This window comes from Nannospalax galili, unplaced genomic scaffold, assembly GCF_000622305.1.
Source record: "Nannospalax galili isolate Female #2095 unplaced genomic scaffold, S.galili_v1.0 scaffold879, whole genome shotgun sequence".
Classification (NCBI taxonomy): Eukaryota; Metazoa; Chordata; class Mammalia; order Rodentia; family Spalacidae; genus Nannospalax; species Nannospalax galili.
The window spans coordinates 383,882-411,634 of NW_008346261.1; the positions used below are offsets into that span (position 1 = coordinate 383,882).

General features: G+C 38.1%; 1 protein-coding gene across 11 annotated transcripts in view; it reads left to right on the top strand.

The window, feature by feature from the left end:
- The window catches only part of Bcas3 (BCAS3 microtubule associated cell migration factor), a 602,200-nt gene that overhangs the window by 117,952 nt on the left and 456,495 nt on the right, over positions 1 to 27,753 (top strand). For all 11 annotated transcript variants that reach the window (XM_029568114.1, XM_008842646.2, XM_029568116.1 and 8 more), the window contains exons 8-9: positions 12,223 to 12,330; positions 23,309 to 23,385. In XM_029568114.1, coding sequence (XP_029423974.1) covers positions 12,223 to 12,330; positions 23,309 to 23,385 — 185 coding nt within the window. The remainder of the gene's footprint in view (positions 1 to 12,222; positions 12,331 to 23,308; positions 23,386 to 27,753) is intronic.

Below are 27,753 nucleotides of genomic sequence, written 5' to 3' on the forward strand. Positions count from 1 at the left end.
AGAGTTGTAATGCATGTGTGTACGACCACACCTGTTTGTGGGGGGGGGCAGCTGGAGGTTGACACTGAGTATCTTCTGTCATTCTACATCTTATTTTGTTCAAAAATTTTTGATTTATTTTAATTTTATGTGTATGAGTGTTTTGCTTGCATGCATATAAATACATCATGTGCATACAATGCCTGAGGAGGCCAAAAGAGGAGGGTATCAGATACTCTAGACATGGTTATGGTTGTTAGCCACCATTTGGGTGCTGGGAACTGAACCTGGTCCTCTGCAAGAGCAGCCAATGCTCTTAATGGGTGAGCCATCTCTCCAGCCCCTTTTCCTTCTTAAATTGTATGTTTTTGGTTGTTGTCTTGTACATAGTGTTCATACCTTTTTTTTCCTTATGATGGTGGGGTTTGAACATAGGACCTTGTACATGGTCAGTATAGGCTCTACCTCTGAGCTATAGCTCCAGCCAAGGGTATTTAAAAAACATGTATCTGTCTTCCTAGTGTTTATGTCACCATTCGCTGACACTGTGGTGTACATCTCCCTGCTCCTGGCACTATGTGCCCTTGCTCGTCTTTTTTACTCTCAGCCATACTGTCTTTATACACCTGTGACCCTCATGACAGTCTGTGAACTTTGTTATGTCCATCATCAAAAGGAGTTAGCCTTCTCAGATCATTTCTAATCCTTTGTGTCCCTGCTTCCCCTCCCCCTTCTTTTCTTTTTCCTCCTGGGGACCAAACCCAGAGCCTCATGCGTGCTGAGCAGTATGCTACTAGTGAGCCACACCCCCATGTCTCTGTGTATTATTTATTGACCCCACAATTCAGTTTTGTTCCATTTTGTCCATAGTTCTTGGCACAGAGTGCATAGCTAATATAAATTCATTGAGTAGAGTATTGGAAAAAAGGTATTAGTTTTGTTCACTTCTGAGGATTTGGGCTAATTTTTGTTAACTGTTTGCGTCTGTATTATTCAATATAATTTCATTCTGACCCCAGATAATGAAAGCTTTTGTACTTCACAGGGAATGATTGAGTGAGGAGACAGCCTGGGAGAATGTCTTGGCCAGCTACACATTTGAGAGAAGGTTCATGCCTCTAGAATATGTCCAGAACTAAAAAAATACTTCATACCCAAAACAAAACAGCTCAGTCAGTAAATATGCTAATGAAGTGATCAGACAGTTCGCAAAAGGTGTTGATGACCAATAAACACATGAGAAAATGTTCAACATCCTTAGCCTTCAGGGAAATGCAAATTAAAACTAAGATTCTATCTCACCCCAATCTGAAAGGTTATCATAAATAAAAACAACAAATGTTGGTAAGGATGTGGGGAAAAGGGAACCCTTAAACATTGGTGGTAAGACTATAACATTAATCCAGCCATAGTGAAAATCAATATGGAAGTCTCTGAAAAACTGAAAATAGAATTCCATAGAAACCCACTATATGGGTTTTACCCAGAGCTCTCTGAGGCAACATACCACAGAGTTGCTTGCACAACTGTGTTTAGTCATTGCAGCACTGTTTGCAACAGCCAAGTCATGGAATCAGCCTAGGTGTCCATCAACAGATCAATGGGTAGAGAAAATAGAGTTTTATTCAACCATGAGGAAAAACAAAATTATATAATTTTTCTGAGAAATGATTGCAAATGGAAATCATTATAGTAAGCAAGAGAAGCCAAGCTCAAAGACAGATATTGCATGTTTTTATAGGTCCACAAAATTATATATGTTATATATAATGTATATGAGATGTAAATGCAGAAGGGAGGCTGGGGTAAGGATGAGCCTAGAGGAGGGGCTGATAGGGAGAGTGGGAGGGAAGAAAATGATCAATGTAATGATAGACTTGAAAGAACTGGTCTTTGTGCAACCCAGCATTATGTACAATGCATGTACACCAGTAAAAAAGTATTTTAATCTGATTCATTTAACCCCCTTAGATATATTTTCTTATGACAGTAGTGTATGCCACTGTTACCTATAATTCTGTAGGAATTTATTTATTTATTTTTGAGAAAATATTTTGCTATCTAGACTGATCTAGAGCTGGTGCTCTTCTGCCTCAGCTTAGTGAATGTTGACACCTAGAATTAAAAATCTTCCCTATACAGTTATATGAGAACTTTTCTAGTTTTAGTTACAGTGGTCTGCTTGTGTCTGAGTATACCTGTAACCCTTCTGTCAGCTTGTAAATAGTTCGTCCTTGGGTCAGGTGCCTCCATTTATCTAGCTCAGGTATGTCTTAAAGACATTTATGACACTTATCTTAAAGTGTCTGTCCATTTAAGACTGCCACCTTATTCTAGATGCTGAGTATTAAGCACAGTTTTCGTTGAATCAGTTATGGCTGGAAGAGCCTGTAATTTCCCTGATGAGCACAGTACCACAAGGTTACAAAGTAACAAACGTGTATTTTAGGTGAGAGAATGTGATTGTAATCAGCGTGAAGAACTGTTGAGAATTAAGTGTTCCAAGACAGGTATGAACTAGAGCCAGGTAGTTAGTAAGCAACAGTTGAAAAGTCAGTTCACGTGTATGGATTCAAGGGTACAAATGTGGATCTCAGCTCTCAGCCCAGCCTGGGTCTCTGGGATCCTTCCCCTCTCAGACTTTTTCAGGTCACAGGGATCTGATCCCATCCTGGATCTGCCTTCCTGTCTAGACTTAGCAAGGTTAGTTACTCTCCATCCAGTGCAGCCTGAATCTCCAGGATCCTTTTCCTACTCCAGATTTGTGATCCTGAGCTCTGTCCCTGAGACTCCCCAATGCCTGCCATCTTAGCTCTTAGACTTCCTCAAATCATGGGGATCCTATCCCATCCCAGATCTGCACACCCCTCCAGTTGTGGCTGAGCAAATCTTCTTTCACCCCATTTACATGTTAACATAAAGTTGCCCCAAAACTGAATACAAAACACTACTCAGCTGGACCATACCCTGACAAGTTGGGGAAAAAAACAAAGATAAAACATTCAACAAGGACCAGATCACTTACCTATGTCAAGAAATACTACCACACGTGTCCAGATGCCTAGGTCTCATTGAAAAAAAAAAAAAACCACACAAACAACATGAATAACCAAGATAATAAGATAATATGGCTACTACAGAAACGAACAGTCCCATCATAATGTTTCCTTAGAATAACGACCAAGTGAATGCACAAGACAATGACTTCAAAATAGCAAGTACAAATATGTTCAAGGAACCAAAGAGGATATGAATAAAAAACTGAAAGAAGACTGTGAAAACACAAAGTTGAATGAAATGACTAAAGTAATTCAAAACATGAAATTAGAATTCAGTAAAGAGATAGAATCTCTGAAGAAAAACCAATTTGAAATAAAACTTAAACTCAAACTCAAATGAAAAGCTTAGAGGAAAGAAAAAAAAAGTGGAGGAATTGGAACAGAGGCTGTTAGATCTTGAAGACAAACTTGGGTAAATGGATCACTCAGTCAAGGAAAATGTCAAATCTAAGGGCTGGGAGAGATGGCTCAGGGGTTAAGAACACTGGCTGCTCTTGCAGAGGACCTAGGTTCGATTCCCAGCACCAACATGGCAACTAACAACCACCCATAACTCCAGTTCCAGGGAATAATTTGACATCCTCTTCTGACCTCTGCAGGCATTGCATGATATGAGTGCACTTACATACATGCAGGCAATACTCTCATATAATTAAAAAAAAAAATAAAAAAAAGAAAGTGTCAACTCTAAAATAAGCCAGGAATGGAATATGTAAGACCTCTGGGACACTGTAAAAAGACCAAACACATGAATCAAAGGCATAGAAGAAGAAACCCAGGTCAGAGGCACAGAAAAAGAACATTTAAAAATATTTATAAAAAATTATTATTTTTATTTTATGTGTATAAGTGTATTGTCTGCATGTATGTAAGTGCTCCCATATCATGCAGTGCCCATGGAGGTCAGAAGAGGGTGTTGAATCCCCTGGAACTGAAGTTACCTATGGTTGTTAGCTGCCATGTGGGTACTGGGAATGAAACTTGGGTCCTCTGCAAGAGCATCCAGTGCTCTTAACCACTGAGCCATCTTTCCAGTCCTGAAGAAAATATTTTTAATAAAATCATACAAGAAAATTTCCCAAACATAGGGAAAGAGGTACCTATCAAGATACAAGAGGCATATAGAACACCAAGTAGATAGGACCAGAAAAGAACTCCCCATATCATATAATAGTCAAAACACTAAGCATACAGAACAAAGAAAAGGTATTGAAAGCTGTGAGAAAGATGAGGTCACATATAAAGGTAGGTTCATCAGAATAACAGGTGACTTTTTAAAATTTAAAAAAATTTTTTTAAATTTTATTTTATGGGTATGTGTGTTTCCTGCATGTAGTTCAGTGCACCCATGTTGTGCAATGCCCGCGGAGGTCAGAAGAGGCTGTCGGATCCCCTGGGACTGGAGTTATGGACAGTTGTTAGCTGCCATGTGGGTGGTGGGATTTGAACCTGGGTCTTCTGTAAGAACAACCAGTGTTCTTAACCTCCGAGCCATCTCTCTAGCCCAACAGCTGAGTTTTCAAAGTGCATTCAAAGGGCATTATGAAAGCTATAAGGCATGGATCAATGTCATACAGGTCATGAAAGGACACAGATTTCAGTCCAGACTACTATACCTAGAAAAACTCAGTTGTAATTGAAGGAGGAGAAAAAAGCTTTTTGTTAAACAAATTTAAGGGATTTATGTCTACAAAACCAGTTCTACAGAGAATACTCTATGAAATACTTTAGTCACAAGAGAAGATCAAACACTTTCAAGAGGGCACAAAGACTAGATTATCCCCAAACAGTCAACCAAAAGAGGTCTAAGAAAGCAACACTGTAAGACCAACATAACAGGAATTAATAAACATTGGTCAATAATAACTCTCAATATTAATGGCCTCTACTCCCCAGGAGCAAGACACAGACTGATTGGATTAGGAAATAGAATCCATTGCTTCTCGGCCTTTTGGCTAAGATCAAGTGTAGGAAATAGGATCCATCAGTTTGCTGCCTCCAGGAAACACACCTCACCAACAATGACCAATTCAACCTTCGGGTAAAAGGATGGAAAAAAATATCCCGAGCAAATGAAACTAAGAAACAAGCAGGTATAGCTGTTCTAATATCTGACAAAATAGACTTCAAACTAAAACTAGTTAGAAGAGACTTTCTTATTAAAGGAAAAATCCATTAAGAAGAAATTACAATCTTAAACATACATACTCCTCACACAGGGGCATTCAGTTTCATAAGAGAAACTATTAGTTCTAAAATCTCACTTTGACTCCAACACAATGAGAGCGGGTTACTTTAGTACCCCACTTTCACCAATAGACAAGTCAGCCAGACAGAAACTAAGCAGAGAAACCCTGGAGTTAAATGACACCATAAATCAAATGAGTTTTGCAGACATCCACAGAACATTCCACCCAAATGCCAAAGAATACATTTTCTTCTCAGCCCATGGAACTTTCACAAAAATTGACCACATATTAGGACACAGAGCAAGTCTCCACAAATTTATGAAAATTGAAATGTCATCTTGTATTTTATCTGAACACAGAGGAATAAAGGTAGATAGCAGCAACAATAAAAATGGGGAAAAGTACACAGATTTATGGGAACTAAACACATTACTGAATGAAAATTGGATCATGGGAGAAATAAAAAAGGACATTAAAAATTCCTTAGAATTGAATGAAAATGAAGACAACGTTCTAAAACCTTTGGGACAAAATGGAGGTAGTCCTGAGAGAAAAATTTATAGCATTAAGTGTCTACATAAAAAATTAGAAATATCTGATATAAATAAATTAATAATGCACTTAAAAGTCTTGGAAAACCAAGAAAAAAATAATCTAAAATAGTAAATGGGGGAGATAAATAAAATCAAGGCTGAAATTAATCAAATAGAAACAAAAGAAATGATACAAAGAATCAATGAAATGAAGAGTTTGTTCTTTCAAAGGTTAACAATATTGACAAACCTTTCTCCAAGTTAACCAAAAGAAAGTGAGGACTCAGATGATCAATCCTAAGACATGAAAAGGAAAAAATAATAACAGACTTGAAGGAAATTGAGTAAACCATAAGGACATACTTTAAAAATCTGTATTTTAAACTAGAAAATCTAAAAGAAATGGATAAATTTCTAGATATGTATAGCCTACCAAAATTAAATCAAAATGACATAATTTAAACACACCCATAACAACCAATGAGATATAGTAATTAAAAATCTCCTAACTTAAAGGCGCCCGGGACCAGATGGATGCAGCACAGAATTCTACCAAACCTTCGAAGAAGGACTAATACCAATACTCCTCAAGTTATTCCTTAAGATAGAAAATGAAGGAGCACTCCCAAATTCTTTCTATGAAGCCATTATTACTCTATTGCCAAAACCAGACAAAGATTCAACAAATTTATAGATCAATCTCTCTGATGAACATAGATGCAAAAATTCTCAATAAATACTTGCAAACCAAATGCAAGAATACATCAAAAAGATTATCCACCATGATCAAGTTGACTTTATCCCAGAAATAGAGGGATGGTTCAATATTTATGTCAATAAATGTAATCCACCATATAAACTGACTCAAGGACAGAAATCATGTGATTATTTCATTAGATGCAGAAAAATCCAACATCCATTCACAATAAAAGTCAGAGTACTTAGTGATACAGGGGACATAATACAGCATAATAAAGGCAATATAGAACAAGCCAACAGCCAACATCGTACTAAATGGAGAAAAACTGAAAGCATTCCCATTAAAATCAGGAACAAGACAAGGATGTCCACTCTCTTCATTCCTCAGTAATGTAGTATTTGAAGCCTTAGCTAGGGCAATAACACAAAAAGGAGATAAAGGGATACAAATTGGAAAGGAAGAAGCCAAAATATCTTTATTTGCAGATGATAAGATCCTATACATGAAAGACCCTAAAGACCACTAGAAAACTCCTAGAACTGATATATTCATCAAAGTAGAAGGATTTAAAATTAATACCTCCAAATCACTAGTCTTCCTATATACTGAGAACAGACATATTGAGAAGAAATCTGGGAAGTAATCCCATTTCTGATAGCCTCAAAAATCCATAAAATATCTTAGAATAAATCTAACAAAGGAAGTGAAGGACTTGTGCAATAAAAACTTTAAGATATTGGTTAGGCCTGGTGGTGCACACCTTTAATCCCAGCACTTGGGAGGCAGAGTTGGGCAAATCTCTGTGAGTTCAAGGCCGACCTGGTCTACATAGTAAGTTCCAGGCCAGCTGGGACTACAGGGAGACCCTGCTTCAAAAAGACCAAAGAAAAAGAGAAAAGAAAATAAACAAATGAACAAAAACTTTTAAGGTATTGAAGAAGAAACCAGAAGATGCTCAGGGATTGTTAGGATTAGTATTGTGAAAGGAATCATCCTACCAAAAGCAGCCTACAAATTCAATGCTATACCCATTAAAATTCCAACACAATTTTTCACAGAAATTGGAAAAAAATCTTAAATTTCACATGGAAACATAAAGAAACCCAGGATAACCTAAATAATCCTGAATAATGAAAGAACTGCTGAAGGCATTACTGTCTCTGATCCAAACTACAGAGCTATTGTAATAAAAACAGCATGGTACTGGCATAAAAATAGACACATTGATCAGTGGAATATAATTGAGGACCCAGATTTAAATCCACACATTTAGAGCCACCTTATTTTTGACAAAGGAGCCAAAAATACGCACTGGAGGAAAGAGAGCATGTTCAATAAATAGTGCTGGTCAAACTGAATAAGGGCATGTAGAAGATTGAAACTAGATCCCTATCTGCATCTTTTCCATTGCCTTTTATAACAAATGCCTGTGACTCAGTGTTTGGTGACATAGATCATAATGGAAGCTCAGCCTTCTGGTTACTAAAGAGAATGAGTAAGAAATTCTGTGGGGATGTAGACTGTTAGTTTGTATAACTAGATCTGAATTTTGGAATTTAGGCCCAAATTTATGATATATATGATTATTCAGAGTTTAAGATAATTGGGTTAAGGGAGTTGGGCATGGTGATGCAAACCTTTAATCCCAGTGCTTGGGAGGCAGAGGTAGGCGGATCTCTGTGAGTTCAAGGCCAACCTGGTCTACATAGTGAGTTCCAGGACAGTTGGGGCTATAGGAGACCCTGTCTCAAAAAAGCAAAAAAGAAATGATAAAAGAAATTATTTGGGTTCATAATTAGACATAAAAGAAAAACATTGTGTTTGAATGCCAGACATGTACCATTAAATGTGTCAGTCTATCCAAAGCTTGGATAGCTTTGTGGCTGTCAGAGGATTATACTGTATAGCTCTCTTCTGGTGTCACTGTGTGCTATGTAGCAAAGTAGAATGCAAAGCTTGTTTCATGGCTCCATGTTTTGGTGCAGCACATTACAGGGAATGTTTTATGGAAAGCTTTCTCATCAGCTTCCCATGAGGAAAATTAAGATTGTCTTGTAGTGCACCACACAGATGGGCAAGGCTTTTCAAAAGAGAAAACACTGAACAAAAGGGCATGTCGGGCATGCACACAGTCGCGTCATTGGCAGGAAGATGCAGACTGTCCTATGAATGTGTGAATTTGCAGAAGCTTTTTCTTTAAAGGATTAGTGTTTTTATTACTCATTGAGTAAGTGCTTTCTCCGATGTATACACAGAGTTTGTAGTTCTGCCTAGTCTTGTTCAGTTTAGTACTAAAATGAGCCTTCATAGCATTATTTCTGCCCATGGGGAGATTTTTGGAAGAATCTTAGATGGGCCAGTGAAATGGTCAGAATTCTAGTGTGTAGAGTTGCAGTCATTATTGCAAGTGACATGTTGAATTTTCCCTCTCAGTTCAGGCAAACTGTTAGTTTCTTTCATTGGTTGCTAAATCATTCCTTTGTCAGTAGAGGACCAGACTATATTTGAGGGAGATTTTTGCATTTTGTTAGTTTTAGGAATGAAGTTTCAAGATTTTAGAAATTTTCTCTCCCATCAGTTGTTCTGTTTGTAAAGTGTGATATCCACTGTCATCATGGTCCAGCCATATTATTATCACCACCCTGCAGAGTCCCTCAGGCCACCTGGCACTCTTTCTTCCTAGAGCTGTTTATTATCATATGGAGAAGAAATCAATACAGTATGAGACCTTTTATTTATTTTGTATTTTATTAAGTATATTAGAAATTTATTGCATTCATTTATCTTGTGTTAATTGCTGAATACTATTTTATTGAATCAGGATATCTCCATCATTTCATCTGCTGATGACCATTTAATTGTTTCAGGTTTTGTGGTTAATACACTTTGTAGTTAGTGACTTAGGAAAGGTATATTTACTTTTTAAAGAAACTGATAATTTGTGTTCTCAAAATGATTACACCATTTTGTATTCCTAGTAATGTGTGAGACTTTCAGTGACTTTTAATACTTGCTAATACTTTGTGTTATAGACTTTAAAAATTCTGTTTAATCTGTCTGGTGTGGCTTTAATCCCAGCACTTTGGAGGCATAGGTCTGGTCTACAAAGCAATTTTCCAGGCCAACTATGGCTACAGGGAGACCCTATCTCAGAAAAGTCCAAGAAAAGAATTCTATTCATTCTAGTGTGTATAATTGTTAGTTTCCATTTCTCTGACACTTATGCAGAAAATCATGCCTACTTAGTTGCTATGTGTGTCTTCTTTGGTCGAGTGTCTTTTTTAATGTTGTGTTCATTTTTTAAAGACTTATTTTTATTTATGGGTATGTGTATGCCCCTGTATGAGTATGCATATATGTGTGCAAGTACCTGTAAAGGCCAGAAGGACATTGGATCGCCTGGAGTTACAGGTGGTTGTGAGCTGCCATGTGGGTTCTGGGAATTGAGATCAGATCCTCTGTAAGAGCAGTAAGTGCTCTTAACCACTAGGCTCTCTCTCTGGCCCCTGTTGTGCTTATGTTTTAGAGTTAAATACATCATTATTGAATTATAACTCTTTATACTTGAACACAAACCCTTTCTCAGATATATGTTTTACAGATATCTCTTCAGAACATGGAATTTTCTGCCTTCATTTTCTTATATCTGCTAGTTAAAAAGCATTTAATTTTGTTGTGCAAGTATTTTCATATATTCTTCCTATTTAAGAAGTGGGTTACAGACATTATAGACCCTATATAGCAGGGCTGTTATTATTTTTTTTTTGGTCTTTTTTTTTTTTTTTTGGTCTTTTTGAGACAGGGTCTCCCTGTAGCCCTAGCTTTCTTAGAACTCACTATGTAGACCAGGCAGGCCTTGAACTCACAGAGATCCACCTGCCTCTGCCTCCTGAGTGCTGGCACTACAGGTGTGCGCCACCACGCCCAGCTATATTTTTTATTTATTTATTTATTTTTGGTCTTTTTGAGACAGGGTCTCCCTGTAGCCCTAGCTTTCTTAGAACTCACTATGTAGACCAGGCAGGCCTTGAACTCACAGAGATCTGCCTGCTTCTGCCTCCCGAGTGCTGGGATTAAAGGCCACTACGCCCAGCCAGAGCTGTTTTTTAGATCTGCAGCACATTTTCGGTTAATTTTAGAGTATAATATGGTGCTTTTAGCAAGATTTTATCCAGTGATTGTCATAATTTAATGGTGTTATGGCTTTGAGAAAAAATTAGCTGATCAAAGTCAGGCGTGGTGGTGCATGCCTTTAGTCCCGTACTTGGGAAGCAGAGGCAGGCAAATCACTGTGAGATCAAGGCCAGCCTGACCTACATAGTGAATTCCAGGCCAGCTGGAGCTACAGGTTAACTGTTCAGAAAAGTGTGAGTTTATTTCAGGACCTTCAACAGTTTATGTATATTAAAGGTGTATATCACCTATTTCCTTCTTCTTAACTAACAAATTTATTGTTTTAAAAGCTTTTTGTGATTTATTTATTTTTATTTTATGTGTATGAGTGTTTTGCCTGAATGTATGTAAGTGCACCTGTGCATACAATGCCTGCTGAGGCCAGAAGAGGGCAATGGATCCTTGGAACTGGAATTAGGGATGATTGTTTGCCACCATGTGGGTGCTGAGAACTGAACCTCAGTCCTCTGCAAGAATAGCCAGCACTCTTAACCACTGAGCTCTTTCTCTAGCCCTTATTTATTTATTTATTTATTTATTTATTTACATATTTATGTATTTTTGTATTTATTTATTTCTGACATGGCTGATTAAAACTCATTGTAGATCCAAAGTTGATTTGAACTCATGATCTTCCTGCCTCATCTTTTGAGTGCTTGAATTACTGGTGTGTATCACCACACCTGGCTTCTGGTAGATTTGTGGTAAAATTTTAACTATGTCCATACAGTATTTCAGGCTACGTTTTTTTTTTTGTTGTTGTTGTTGTTGTTGTTTGGTTGGTTGTTATTGTTGTTGTTGTTGTTTTGTTTATTTTGTCAGACTTAATAAAATCTATTTTTGTTTTAACAAATGAAGTGCCAATCTTTCCTTAGAATTAATCCATGATATTGAGTAGTTTGGCATTTTGAACGCTTATGTATATGGTACTGCTATAAAATTTCAGATTTCTCATCACAGAAGCTCTCATGATAACTGTGTGTTCACTGTGCATCTAGTGGCCTTGATGAGCCACATCAGTTGCAGTAGTTTGTCTTTATTGTCTGGATCATCTGTGTGTGTCTTTCTCTTCACGTTGAGTTGTAGATGCCTGCAGTCACGTTTTCAGCAAATAATGACAGCTTACTCTTTTGTAAATTGCGTGCTTTGAGTTCTGCACAGAACCTGCCACGCTGCTGAACTGAAGTTGGGATAATGAGCCTTTTCACTCAGCACTTTGTTTTAGGGTCAGACTTTGTAGTATTTTACACATAGGCATTATTCGCATTGTTCATTAATTTTTCTTGTTCATTTTAAAGTTATTTTAATCCTTTATCAGGTATTAAGGAATATTAAGGAAATATTTTTATCATTAACAAGTTTTGAAAATTATGAAATACTTTTCTGCATCTGTTTATAAAAATCATATTTTTCTTCTGTATAGTATCAATTCTGCATTCTTAAGATGAGTTATCTGTGCTGTATTATTTTCATTATATGTCGGAAAGTTGTGTGAATTTTTAAATTTTGTTGCCATTAATACAGAATGTTAAGTAAATGCTTGGTGTGCTGTCCTTTCTCCTTTTTAAAAATAATGCTTTTTCTTTTAGTACGACACCACCATACTGTTGTGTGGATCTGTATTCACTTCGTACCGGGGAAATGGTCAAGTCCATTCAGTTTAAAACACCCATTTATGATCTTCACTGCAATAAGCGGTACGTATTTTTCACATATTTCTTTTCAAATAATAATATACCTCCTGGATACACAAAGCTCTACCAATTTCATGATGTAGAGTCATTGAATAAAAATTTGGAGTTCTGTCTAATGAAATAATTAAGATTTCTTGTTGAATATTTTCAGACTTAAAGGTTTAACCATGAATTGTGAATCCAATGTAGTGAGATATGAATATCATTTAAAAAACAAAATAGAGCCGGGTGTGGTGGTGCACACCTTTAATCCCAGCACTTGGGAGGCAGGGGTAGGAGGATCTCTATGAGTGAGTTCCAGGCCAGCTCGGGCTACAGGGAGACCTCAAAAAGGCAAAAACAAAAAAATCTCGCCAAACACCCCCCCAAAAAAAAACAAAACCAAAATGGAACAGCATAAATAGTAGCTCAGAAAATACAGAAAAGTGGAGTATTGCCACTGTACGTGTGTTTTTTTTCCGCCAGTGGAGAGTCAAACCCAGGTTGTGTATATGCTAGGCAAGCACTCTACCCCTGAGTTGCATCTCTAGCCCTTAAGTATTGTTTTGAGAGCAATACTTTGTTTGGCTGGTTCTAGGGATTGTATTGGTGTTTGGGGGCATGCTAGGCTAGTGTTCTACCCTTGAGCTAACATTCCCCCCCTACCCCAAACATTATTTTGATATAAGGTCTTGCTAAGGTTAGGCAGGCTAGCCTTCATGTTATGATCCTCCTGGCCCAGCATCTTTAGTTGGGATTTTAGGTAGGAGCCACCATATTTGACCTGCTTCTATGCTTTCACATTTCACAACGGAACTAAACCAGGGATTGGGTTGATTTTCCTTCTTTTCTTTTTTTCTTTAAATGTTTTAATACAAGGTTTCAATATATAGCCCTGGCCAGCCTGGAATTTGCTGTGTAGACCAGACTGGCCTTGAACTCAGAGTACTGGGATCAATAATACCTGATTCATCGTGCCCATGGGTTTCCCCTCTTTAAAATTGTGAGAAAGTAATCAAATGTAAATTAAACTACCTGAATTCTCATGATAATGATATATTAACCACAGACTATTAGAGGAGAAAGAAACGTTAGCAGTCCACTCTTCACAGAAACCTTGAGATGGCAAGTACTCTGATCAAAGTCTTAGGCACAAGGTGTACATCTTCTACAATCAAAAACACAAACACATGAGACTGGGGAGCTGCCTGTGTGGGTAAAAGTGTTTGCTGTGCAAGCTTGAGAACATTAGTTTGAATCCCCAGAACCCATATAGAAGCCAGACACTTAGTACAAGGTCTGTAATCCCTGTATACCTATGGGAGATGGAAGGTGGAGACAGAGGAGTCCCTGGAAGCTCTCAGGCCAGCTAGCCTGACGTACACCATGGTGAAATGACAAGAGCGACCCAGCCTCAAACAAGGTGCAAGGCAAGGACATACCCTGGGCTGTCCTCTGACCTCTGTACACAGGGCATGGCATGCATGTGTCCACTGACATGAGCGCACACACACATTCACACATCACACACACACAAAACACACAAAGACTAATTTTAAAAAGCCAACACATGTGGCATAAATTATTCTCTTCTGCTTCAGTCAGTACAAATGAAGAGTCTCAGATTATATTTTAATGAGTTGCTTAAAAAAGAAATACTAGGGCTATAGCTCAGTGGTAGAGAGCTCACCTAACATGTGTGAGGCCCGAAGTTCAAGCCCCAGCAGTCCAAAAACAATCAAACATACACACCATAAACAAAAAAAGATATATGTAAGAAATGCAAAGAAAATATGGACTTGACACTAATGGTCACATTCAAATTCAAGGAAAAAAACCCTCAAAGTTGTAGGAAGCAGAAAAACCGTTCAGCACACTACTGCCAGTGTATTATGCTTAGCCTGTGGCACCAAATTTCTCAACATCATAAAAAAAGCTGAGTGTATGGGAAGGTTTGGATCAATTAGATAATACATTTATCCCAAGAAACTGTCCTTGCTGTCTCATACTAGATTACGTACTAATAAAACACATTATCACATTCTAAGAGATGAGCTAGATCAAGAAGACTTAGATTTTTTTTTACAATTTCCTTATGTTATTAATCCATAAAAATCCAGATAGAGCAGCAACAAAACTCTGACTCTTGTTTGTTTAAATTATCTTTCAGCTTAAATTAGAGAGGAAATTAAGTTGTAATTGCATATCATTCAGAAATTAATAGCAGACTATGTATATGGTAACACTTGAGGATCTTAATAGAAAAGATTCTGATTGCCCAGAGATGAGTGTAGCTAACTGTATCTGAATTTGCTTTTGGAAAGCGTAGCATATGAAATCACCATAGCTCTTCATTAGTTTATAACTAATCGGGAGTGTATGCAGTAACCTGACAAAGTTGAGGTGAAGAAGACTGGTGGGACAGAAACTATGGGGAATCTGTCTCCAAATGAATAATTTCAGTAAAGGGTAGGTGAGGGGTAAGCCCTCCTGCAGCAGGGAGGCAGCACTGACTCCGAGGACCAGCCACTAGCCTCTGAAGGTGCTGCTTTGAAGGTCAGCGCTTATTCTGGGCCTATTCTCCCAGGGTGATTTTGAGGTGTTGAGGGGTAGAGTGGGTACTGTGTTTTCCTAACTCACAAGCTTCACGTTGAGACTTACTGTACACAAGGAATTCTATCAAAGGCTTGTCAAGTGCTTCTGGGTCTGACTTTGATGATAGGGCTCCATGCTGATGCCAGAAAGGAATGAGCTCCCCACTTGCCCCATGAGAGGAAGAATATGCACCTTTTTATGTGGAGGGATCAGTAATTGAATAATTTAAACAAAGCAACTATAATATTTTTAGACATTTTCCCTTCTGTCATCAGATGGATTCTTCCACAGTGAGTGTAGGGTCTTCTAGTTGCTCACATCAGAGGACTAGAATACAGTGAATGTGGTGATGATCAGCTCTACAGGACAGGTCCTCTTATTTGGATTAAGGTGTAGATTTGAGAAAGTTGGTGCAGGGTAGGTTGTAAGGATCAGCTGGTGTAGCAGGACAGATGTAAATCAAAGTACAAGTCAAAAGAGAAAATTAAGGAGAAGGATGAAGTGCTTTAGATGCAGGCAGATGCTGATGGGGGACCAAACAAAGCAATCTAAGAGTGGACAGTGGGGAAAGAAACCTTCTCCAATCTTAAAAAAAACACTCTACATCATGAAGGGGAACTGAGACCAGGTATGTCAATCACATTAGAAAGAGTTGGTAAACTTAAAACACCTAAAAGAAAAACTTTCAAATATATTCAAGGATGTATCTTCTTGGTGTCCAAAGATGATGGTGGAACACACCAAACACATCTTTATGACTGTACTGACTCAAAGTTTCAGTAGAGTAATAGGTATTCAAAATTGGTCAGGTGAAATGATGCAGTTTGCTGGGCATGATGGCACACACACCACAGCATTTGAGATATAGAGGCAGGAGAATGAGAAGTTCAAAGTCATCTTCAGCTACACAGCAAGTTTGAGGCCAATGTGGGATACATGACACATTCTCTCAAAAAATTAAAAGTAGAGGGGGCTGGAGAGATGGCTTAGCAGTTAAGAACACTGGTTGTTCTTGCAGAAGACCTGGGTTCATATCCCAGCACCCACATGGCAGCTAACAACTGTCCGTAACTCCAGCCCCAGGGGCTCCAACAGCCTCTTCTGACCTCTGTGGGTGTTGCACAACACAGGTGCACTTACCTACATGCATGCAATACACGCATACACATAAAATAAAAACAATTTATAAAATAAAAAATTAAAAAAAAATTAAAAGTAGAAAAGAAATTATATGTTTGAAAAAGAAATATTTAAAAAACAGAGAAAAGTTATTGGAGCCCATGAACAAATGAAACATTATCAGAAGTTTTAATGAGAAGCCAGATATATGAGAAAATATCTGAAAAAAAATTTGAGACAGGGTCTCACTTTATAGTCCTAACTGGCTTGGAACTTGCTGTGTAGATCAGGCTGGCCCCAAGTTCATAGAGATCTACCTACCTCTGCCTCCCAAGAACTGGGATTAAAGGCATGTGCCACAATGCCTGGGTGAAAAAATTTTTTTAAAGATTTATTTTTATTTTTAATTATATATACGTGTGTAGGGTTATATTCACATGCATATAGGTGCCCTCAGAGGCCAGAGATGTCCCATAGGAGGTTGTGAGCCATCTGATGTGGGTCCTGAGAATTAAATTTGGGTCCTCTTGAAGAGAAGGAAGTGCTCTTAACCACTAAGCCATCTCTCCAGTCTGAACAAAGGTTTTTTAAAAATATCCAAATTTTATGAAGAGCATAAGTTTATATATTCATGGATACATACAAACACAACAGGTTAAACAGGAAGAATATTTTTTCTAAGGACATCATAGTTAAGTAGGTGAAAACTAATGATGTAATAAGGAAAACTTGAGGCATCTACAGAGAGCTCATTCTGTGACATGTGTTGGTGCTCACTCAGAAGCACCAGAGGAAAACGTCCATTTCACTATATCTCTACTTCCCACCCTTGCAGTCTGTCAACTCCCCCTATTTCTCTTTTCATTCTTTTAAAATATTTTATTTATTTTTATTTTATGTGTATGAATATTTTCCCTATATGTATATAAGTGCACCATGTGCATGCAAGTGCCCTCAGAGGCCAGTAGAGGGTGTAGGGTCCTCTGGAACTAGAGGTAAGAACAGGTATTAGCTGCTATATAGGTGCTGGGGATCCAACCTGGGTCCTCTGCAAGAACACTGAGTGCTCTTAACTGTGGAGCCGTCTCTCCAGCCCCTCTTTTTTTCTTTTTTGAGACAAGGTCTCACACTATAGCCCTATCTGGTCTTGAACTTGTGATCCTTGTGAGAGCTGGGCTTCTAGGCTTGAGTCACTGTGTTTAACGTCCCCCTTCCTGGTGACTGTTACTCTTTCCTTGCAGGTGCACTTGTACGTGTGTAATCATCATCACTATCATCGTCATTATTTAAGTGCTTATGATTGAACCCAGGGCCTCATACATGCTGGGCAAGTGCTCCACCATTGTGGTACAGGTCAAGACTTTGTTCAGTTCTGGTTTTTGAGATAGAATCTCATTAGGTCCCCCCAGTTTGGCCTTGAGCTTACTCTGTCTCCCAGGCGGGTCGTGAACCCTTGGTTCTCTTAAGTCAGCCTGCTGAGTAGTTGGGATGACAGGCTTACGCCATTGGGCATCGCTGTCATCCAGATCTTTTTAGCCTCTAAATACACTAAATTTTCAAATTAGGCGTTCTCATTTGTCCTTTTCCAGCTTACATTAGGTCCCAAGTTCCTGTGTCTCATGGGTCCGTTTTCACATCCCACCTCACTGAGCCTGTCTTCAGAACTCGTTCACCAAGCATTTGTTAATTTTCTCCTGCACAGGATGCCCATTTCACATTCCTTCATTTATCAGCTGCCCAGATTTCCTCCTCTTTTAAGAACAGTTTTGTTACTGGTGTGTGCATGCCTGCGTGTGTGTGTGTGTGTGTGTGTTGCTAGAGATTGAACTCGGGGCCTCACAAATGCTAGGCAAGTGGTCTGTGTTCTTTTTAAAATTATGGCTCTGCTGGGTGTGGTGGTGCACACCTTTAATTGCAGCACTCGGGAGGCAGAGGCAGGCGGATTCTGGTGAGTTCAAGGCCAGTCTGGTTTAATAGTGATTTCCAAGCCAGTTGGGGCTACAGGGAGACCCTGTCTCAAAAAGATCCCCCCCACCAAAAAATAAAATAAAATAAAATAAAATTACGGCTTTGTCATAGTGGTTGTCCCTTTTAACAGCTATCATAGTGGTTGTGGAGTGGTACATCATCATCATCATCATCATCATCATCATCATCATCATCATCAACAACAACTTTCTAAGTTGCCCAGGCTGGCCTCTAACTTGGTCTTCCTGTCTCAGCCTTGACAATGTATTATGGCTTTGATTTGCATTTCTTTTCTAACATTAATCATCTTTGTGTATTTATTAACAATTTTTGTTTCTTTGCAGAAATACCTATTGATTCTAAGCCCATTTTGAATTTGCTAATTTGTCTTTTTCTTGTTAAGTTCAGCAATGATTTTTTTTTTCTTTTGAGATAGGGTTTCTTGTATACCACGATACTCCATGTATCCTCCAACTTACTATGTAGCTGAGGGTGAACTTGAACTTTTGACCTTCCTGTCTCTACCTCTTGAGTGCTGGGATTATAGACACTGCTGCCATGCACAGTTTTATGCAGTGCTGGGAATTGAACCCAAAATTTCCTGCATGATAGGTAAGCAGTCTACCTACTGAACTGCAACCCCAGACCTGTCCCCACCCCCATTTTTCTCTGAGGCAGAATCTCACTGTGTAGCCCAGGCTGTCCTTGATGTGTGAGCCACATGATGTGGATGCTGAGAACCTAATCTTGGTCCTCCGCAAGAGCAGCAAGTGCTCTTGATTACTGAGCCATCTTTTCAGCCCCCATAATTTTTTTTTTTTTTTTGGTCTTTTTGGGACAGGGTCCTACGGTAGCCCCAGCTGGCCTGGAAATCACTATGTAGACCAGGCTGGCCTTGAACTCACAGGGATCTGCCTTGTCTCTGCCTCCTGAGTGCTGGGATTAAAGGTGTGCGCCACCATGCCTGGCCTGGTCCCTATACTTTTTATATATTTTGGATAAGTTTCTTTTTTCCTTTTATTGCTGAGAATCAGATACATGGTCTTGTGTAGGATGGGTGAGCATTCTCCCACTGACATAAAGTCCCAGCCCTCTAGATTTTACTTGCAAGTCTTTTGCCCGAATTATCTTTTTATTTTATTGATTGTATTCTTTGAAGCACAAAAGTTCTTTTGAAATTATGATGCTCAGTTTTGCCTATTTTTTCCTTAGTTGTTTTAGTTTGGTAGTACCTCTAAGAATGAGTTGGGTGTAGTAGCCTACTGAAATCCTAGGCCCCAGGCTGTGGGAGGATTGTGACTTTCAGGACAGGACATTGTGTAGGTTATGGAGATTCATACTTGTGTATTTTTCTGAGAACTTGATGGACTTAATCCTTAGATTTGTGAAGCTACTTTAAATTGTTCATATTAACAATTTAGCATTATATTTACTTGAAATCAGTTGTAATTACTCATGTAAAAATTAGCAAACACAATGTAAAAATTTTAAAGTTTAACATAATAATTAGCATAAAAATCTATTACAACTCAAGGAACAAATTTAGTGACAGATGCTTAGACCCATACTCATAGAACCTTGAATTAGAGATGTTCAAAAAGAGTATATAGCTGGTGGGCCTGATGGCCCATGCCTAGAATCCCAGCCCTTGGGAGGCTGAAACAGGGGATCCAGAGTTTGAGGCCTACCTAGACTATATACAGGAAACTTGCCCACATCTGAAGAAGCAAGGGATATTTTGTGTGTGTGTGTGTGTGTGTGTGTGTGTGTGTGTGTGTGTGTGTGAGAGAGAGAGAGAGAGAGAGAGAGAGAGAGAGAGACAGAGAGACAGAGACAGAGAGACAGAGAACAGAGACAGACAGAGACAGAGACACACTCTCACACACAGTAAACAATCCCATAGTAAAGAACTTTTTCTAGGGTGGCAGGTTAATTATTTCAGTGTTGTCACTGCTTGGTTACTATTTGATCACAATGAGCTACTGTGCAGTAGTTTGTAAGGTCTGATGTGACAAAAAGAGAATTTAGCAAGAGAATAGAATCCAGGGCCAGATGCTCTGCATGAATAGAGGAGTTTCCAAGGCACCACTGCAGAATCAGTGTTTTTGGTGATTGTTCCTGTACTTGGATGTTAATACAGGACAAAAAATCCTGAATTCTATACCACCATCAGTTCTAGATGAGTTATCGATCTAAGTATTAAAAAAAATCTTTCTACTTTTTTGGTAGGAATTGAACACCTTCAATTTATTTTATATGTATAAAGTTACTCAGGTTTTAAAATTCTTTGTGGAACTAGTTTTTAAAACCAAATTATTTATATCATATCATAATTTACTGGCACTAGTTTTTTATAATTTGTGTTTTTGTAGACATTTAATCATTAGGTTGTCTGACTTGCAGTAGTTTGTAACATTTGTCCTTGGTCCGTGTAATCACTATGAGTATCAGTGATATAGGAGTTGTGAATTCTTTTTTCTCTTATTTGCTCATTCTAGCCACACATGCAGTTTTGTTTTTAGCTACAGGTTTCTTTTAGAGGAGTGGGGTGGAATACACGGCACAGAATTTTGTTGTTTCATTTGTGTTTTGAGATGGGGTCTTACTATATAGTACAGCCTGGCCTCAAACTCCCCCTTCAACCCTTCAACCTTCCGGCTGCTGGGATTATAGGTTTCCTTTTTCTTTTCTCCTTGTATTTGCGCGTGTGTGTGTGTGTGTGTGTGTGTGTGTGCGCGCGTGCGTGCATGTTTTATAGTTTTGCATGCATGTGGAGGCCCGAGATTGGGAGTCATGCTCTATGGCTTTCCCCTTTCTCGTTGAGGAGTGGTCTCGCAGACAAACCTAGAACTCACTGATACCACTGTCTTGCTGCCCAGCTTGCTCTGGGAATCCCTTGTCTCTGCTTTTGAGGCTGGAATTACAGACAGGCTGCCATACCCACCTGGCCTTTATGTTGATTCTGAGGATCCAGACTGCAGTCCTCATGCAAGCACTTTAAGTATTGAGCCTCTTAAAGTGGGGCTCCTTTCTAGGGCTTATTTGCATGGGATTTTATTACGTCTTCCTTAAATCTTTTGAGTTTTTGCATGCGTGCGTGTGTGCGGGTGTGTGTGTGTGTGTGTGTGTGTGTGTGTGTGTGTTGCTGCTGCTGTAGCTGTTATTCTTGAAACAGTTTTTCTATCATCTGTCTGTCTCTATCATCTATCTATCTATCTATCTATCTATCTATCTATCTATCATCTATCAATCATCTATCTATCATCTATCTATCTAATCTTCTATCTATCATCTATCACCTATCATCAATCATTTATCATCTGTCTATCTATATCTACCTACCTACCTACCTACTTACCTATCTACCTACTTACCTACGTTCCTTCTTACCTACCTACCTAGTCTGGGCAGCCTTAGCCTCCTGAATGCTGGAATTACAGGTGTACACTATCACACCTGAAAAGGTTCTATTGATTTTTAGTCATAGGCCACAGTTTCTTTCTTTTGTTTTATTTGTAATAGCGTTTTATTCATAGTAAATTATTTAATAAATGTCTAAAAAAGTTCAATATTATATTACGATCTATCCTGTTTAAAAATTTAAAAAATTTATTTATCCAAAATGTTTTTATTAATTCTTTTGAGAATTTCATACAATGTCTTTTGATCATAGTCACCCTCAACTCCTCCTGGGCCTACTGCCATCTCTTAACCCCCCATTTCCTGTCTTAAATAAACCACGGACTCCACTTTGTGCTGCTTACATGCTTCTGAATATGAGACCATCACTGGAGTGTGGTCAGCACCCTTAAGGAAAACTGACTGTCTTGCACCCAGAAGCTAGCACCTGTCCATAACTGCTCAGTTAGGAGTGGGGCTCAGATTGTCCCCATCCTATGCTAGAATGTTGGCAGGCTTGTTCTAGTGCAGGCAGCCACAGCTGCTGTGAGTTCATGAGGGCAGTGCTCCTGTCCTGCCCAGAAGACACTGTTTCTCTCCAGTTCTGTCCAACCTCTGGCTTTTACAATCTTTCGGTCCCCTCTTCCACACTGGTGCTTAAGCCCATCATTTCTTTTTTGTGTGCTCCATTATTCAATATTTTTTATGATGGGTATTGTGTATAAGGGATCAATACAGATATTGGTAAATAATATTTACATGTGAAAATGCCATTTCTTCTATGAAAGTGTTGAGTATTTTGAATTGATGAAGGGTGTGATATGGTTTAGGGTGTTATTTTGTGTGAGGCGAACGTGATAACCACTAACTAAGGAAACACACTCGGGTGCTACTTTGTAATCAGACACAAATGGAGTTTACTCCATTTGTTAAGTGTTCCTAAAGTTTCATATTATCTCCTCTATGGAGATACACAAGTACACATATAAGCATATAAGAAGTTATTATTTAGTGACAAGAAAAAATGCAGTAAACAATGGAGAAGTCTTCAACACAGCCAGCTGAATAATAATAAAGATATAAAAGTGTAATAGTAATTACTTAGTAGAGTTCTGCATCAGCAAATGAAAACTTTTAATATTTCACAAGAAAATTTGCTGAAGGTTGCATTTTTAAATAAAGAAATTATATTTTCCCGTCAGTTATTAGCATTTATCAATTAGATTTATTTGTTCAAATTTGAAACTAATATTATATAAATTTTCTAGTAATGATAATGCTTTACTTGTTTTACATGAAATAATCATTAAACTCGGAAATTTGCATTCTATAAGGAATAGGAAACTATAATTCAATATGTGATACATTTTAGAAATTTTACTTTAAAGCATTACAAAAACCATTAATACAACATAGTTCTAATTTTCTAAATTCTTATCCTGATTATTTGTAAATCTTGATATCTGAAATTACTACTTATATGGATTATTAAGTATTGAATCATTCAGAAATGACTTCCTTCCTTTGATTGGTAAATGTCTTAGATTTTGCTGTGTGTGTATGTGTTGGGAGATTCAGCCATCATGTGAGAGTTTAAATAAATCTATTTTATTTTTAATTTTATGACTTTAAATATAATTGAACACTACTTGTAGTAAATAGCCAAGTGTTGATTAATATTGACCATTCTTAATGTTGGTTTATTTAATCGAAGATAAATGAAAATGAAACCATTTTTAGAGAAAACCTTTTTTTGCAGTCGTAGGATTTTTCAGTCCCTTACTTGTTTATGTGATTTCTACCCTATGTGTTGTAAGAAGTGTTTTATTTTAAAATCTTTATGATTTAACTTAGTTTTGATTGAGCTCATGGGATTTCACATTCACTTACGTTTCCATTCTGGTTTTCCCTCTAATTTTAGGATCCTCGTCGTAGTCTTGCAGGAGAAAATCGCTGCCTTTGATAGCTGTACTTTCACAAAAAAATTTTTTGTCACAAGTATGTACCAAATCATTTATTTCCTGTTGTATGCATTTGCGTTTATAGCACTGACTGATGCAGTCAGCAGTGGGTTTCAGCTGTGGTGTCATTCTGGCATTCTTATGGATGCCTTTATTTATTAGTATGATTTTAAGAAACAGAATTTTACCTTGCCAGAACATTTTCATTGTGTTTGTTGTATGTAACATAAGTTTCTCCTCATATATTATCCTTGAGTTGTTGTGATTTGTTTCGTGTAGCTATTTTATTGAGCTGTTGTCAAATACTTAACCTACTGTAGTTAGAGAAATAATGGGATTGTGCTATGTGAAGGATTTTAAACTTGAAGAAATATTTTATTTATCTTTTCTCTTCCTCCATCTTTTTTCCACTCCTGCAACATCTACTACTCCAAGTTCAGAAATAAGCATAGATTCTAATTCCAAAGTTTGTGCTCAGACACACAAAATTAATACTAAAGTTTATACTGTGTGAAGTTCTATGCATGAAATTTTAAAAAGGGAAGGGAGGCAGGGAACAGGAGAGGAAGAGAAAATGAAGATAAGTTGATTAGGTGTGTTTTTCTTCTTCTTTTTGGTGTTTTGAGACTGGGTCTCACAGTGTAGCTCTGGCTGGGCTGGAACTCACTATGTAGACCAGGCTGGCCTCAAACTCACAGAGGTCCATCTGCCTCTACAACCTGAGTGAAGTTGATTAGTTTTTGAGGAATTGGCTCATTGAATTGTGGGGCCATCCATACTTCATGAAGTTTGCAGGATGACACAGATGTTTACTGGGTATCTATTGTGTATGAAGAACTAGGTAGTAGATGGCATTCCTTCCCCACAAAAGCACTTTCTTGGGGAAAGTGGTTAAGAGCACTTGCTGCGCTTGCAGAAGACCTGGGTTTGCTTCCCAGCACCCACATCAGGCAGCTTACAACTGCCTGTAACCTCACTTCATGGGATTCAAAGCTCCCTGGGCTCTGTGGGCACTTATACACACATAGTGCACATAAACTCATGCAAGCACATACACACACACACAAATAAAAATAATATTTAAAAAGTATACTTTCTTTGATACAATGTTATATAGTACAGATAACCATGTAGAAATATAGATCCTATCCTATAAACTTTATAATATAATTCAATATAATGCATGTTTCACATTTTGTTGACCATGAAGATTTATAAGACAGGCCATTCCCCTCATGCTTGTATTCTTTTTTTTCTGAGTTGTATAACTATTAGACATTAATATATTAGCTCATTTCTTGTATTTGTCAATTAGAACAGTTAGGGAGGTAGACACAGTCTTGCTTCTGTTCACTTCATCTAGTTGCATGGAGTGTAGATGAGCACATTATAACAGAGTGGGAACTTTTCAGTCACGTTCATTTTCCTGAGCATTTGTCATTCCATTTCAGCAGTTTTTGCTGTTCATTGTTAATCAGAGATGCATGTGTCAAAGCTACTGCAATGTCAGGCATCTTTGTTTTGACTCCATTAACTTTATCCTGGAACCTGGAGCACAGAATATTAAATTGGGTCAGAGGAGACTAGATCATTAATTGTTTAAAAAATTGTTTATTATTATCGTGTGTGTATGACATGTGTATGTTTGGGGTGCATGCTGTGGTGCAAGTGTGGAGATCAAAGGACAACTTCAGGAGTTGGTTCTCTCCCTCCTTCACATAGGCTTTGGGGGATTGGAATTCAGATTTTCAGGCTTGTGTGACAAGTGCTTTACCCACTGAGCAATCTTGCCAGCCCCATTATATATTATAGTAGTTTATTTAAATACAAATTATGTTTTGAAATTTGAGCTGTATTTAAATATTTGGTCTACCACATTGTGCATATTAAGAGTAGTATTTGTCAGTACCTGTCATTTTCCTTATTGTAGTAAATGACAGAATGTAAAATTAATATTAATGGTGACTAATGGGAAGTTAATAATTAGATTAATTATTGAGATATGCATCTTTTTATTATCTTGTAGAACATGTTTATATTATAGTGGTTTTTAAAATATATTTTTATTAATACTTTGGGACTTTCATTCAATTTATCTTGATCATATTTATCCCCCCCATAACTCTTCCCAGATTCCCTCCACCTGTCCACCCCCTCCCAACTTTCTGCCTTCTTATTTTTTTAAGTAACCCACTGAGTCCAGTTTGTGCCATCCATGTACTTATAGGTGTTCGAGTTTGATCAGCCTTTAACTTAACTGTATACCTCCTCTGGGTGTCCTCTAACTTGAGATCTTCCTGCTTCCTGAGCTATTATTTTTGTAGTGGATAAAGTCAACAACTTTTTTGGTAATTCATTTAATACACACTTTCAAACTTTTAAAGGGGAAGCTTGCCTTTATTATGAAGGAATAATTTAAAATAGTTAGATGGACTGGGGTGTGACTCAGTGGTAGAGCGCTTTCTTAGCAAATACATGAGATCCTGGGTTTGAGCCCTAGCAACACACACACACACACACACACACACACACACACACACGAACCAATTGGATTTATTTATTAACCTTACTGTTTGATTTGAAGGACACAGAGGCTTGTAAGTATCTCGATACATTGGAATGAAAATTCATATTTCATAATTCTCATTATTTATGAAAGTATACAAAATAGAACTTTTTAAAGCCTTGGTTGATACAATTTGAAAATAGAGCTGATGACATATACTATACACATGAATGGAATTTGTTAATATCAGTATTGCTAGCATCCTCTCCCCTCCCTTTTTTCTCCCCTCCCTGTGTTTTCAGCAGGGTCTCACCTTGTAGCCCAGGCTGGTGTTGAGCTTCTGTCCTTTGCTTCTGCCTCACCCTCCAGGGTGCTGGGCTTACCGGCATGCCATACCCAGCTAGCACTTCATCTCAAGGCTTTCTGCTCTGTCTGTCTTCCTGCCCTTGCAGGACATCTTTTTCATGTATTCCTAAGTGTTTACCTTGAATTTCTGAACTCACTGAATAGTTGAAGCAGATCTTACTCAAGTATTAGTCTTTTATTTTGCGAATTGCTCACCAAGGGAAGAAGAGATTGGGCAGTGTCACCAATGTTTCTGGTAGCTTGTGGTACACAATTGATAACTAAATCCTTCTTGTGTCTTATGTTTTGTACCATGGGAATGTTCATGTATTCATGTGTTCTGTCAGAGCACTGTTTGTGCAGTGGCTTTCATGGGTTGTAGATGACTTAAAATCTCTATTAGAGGTTGCATAAAACCCAAAATATTCGTGTTCTTTCTTTCTTTCTTTCTTTCTTTCTTTCTTTCTTTCTTTCTTTCTTTCTTTCTTTCTTTTTCTCTTTTTTTCAGGACAGGGTCTCTTGAAGCTCAAGCCTTTTTTTTCTTTCTTTGAGATAGGGTCTCCCGGTAACCCCAGCTGGCCTGAAACTTGCTATGTAGATCAGGCTGGCCTTGATCTCACAAAGATCTGCCTGTCTCTTCCTCCTGAGTGCTGGGATTAAAGTGTGTACCACTGTACCTGGCAAAATATTTGTTATTAATGGTATGTTTTAATGCTTACTTTATATTAAAAACAGTTCAACAGCAACTCAGGAGAATGAGGCAGGAGGATTGTAAGTTCGAGTCTAACCTGGGCAACTTAGGTATTCTTTCAAAATAAAAAGTAAAAAGGGGCTGGGGAGGATGGTAGAGCACTTGCTACCATGTATAAAGCCCCAGGTTCGGTTCCCAGTACTGAAAAGCAAACAGCAAACAAGGAAGCCAAAACCTGGCAAGTGTTAAGAAGGCAACGATGGGAAGGTTTGCGATTTCTTGCTTTCTACTGTGAATAGTAATTTAAATAAATTTATTTATTTATTTATTTATTTATTTATTTATTTATTTATTTATTTATTTATTTGTGTGTGTGTGTGTGTGTGTGTGTGTTTTGCTTTCATGTGTGTAAATGCACTGGCACTGGTGCATGCAGTGTCTGTGGAGGCCAGAAGAAGGTTTCAGTTTCCTTGGAACTTGAGTTATGAACGGTTGTTAGCCAGTGTATGGGTGCTAGGAATTGAACTCAAGTCCTGTGGAGGAGCAGTGAGTGTTCTCAACTGCTGAGCTATCTCTCCAGCCCCATGAATTTTTTATAAATTTTTATTTTATGTGTATGAGTATTTTGCCTGCATGTATGTATGCAAGAGCACCCATATGTGCAGTGTCCACAGAGGCCAAAAGAGGGCATCGGGTCTCCTGGAACTGGAGATAAGGATGGTTGTTCGCCACCTTTTGGGTGCTAGGAACTGAACCTGGGTCTTCTCCAACAACAGTGTTCTTAACTGCTGAGCCATCTCTCTAACCCTTGTGAATAGTAATTTTTGAAGCCTTTCACTATACTCCTACCTAGTCTTCATTAG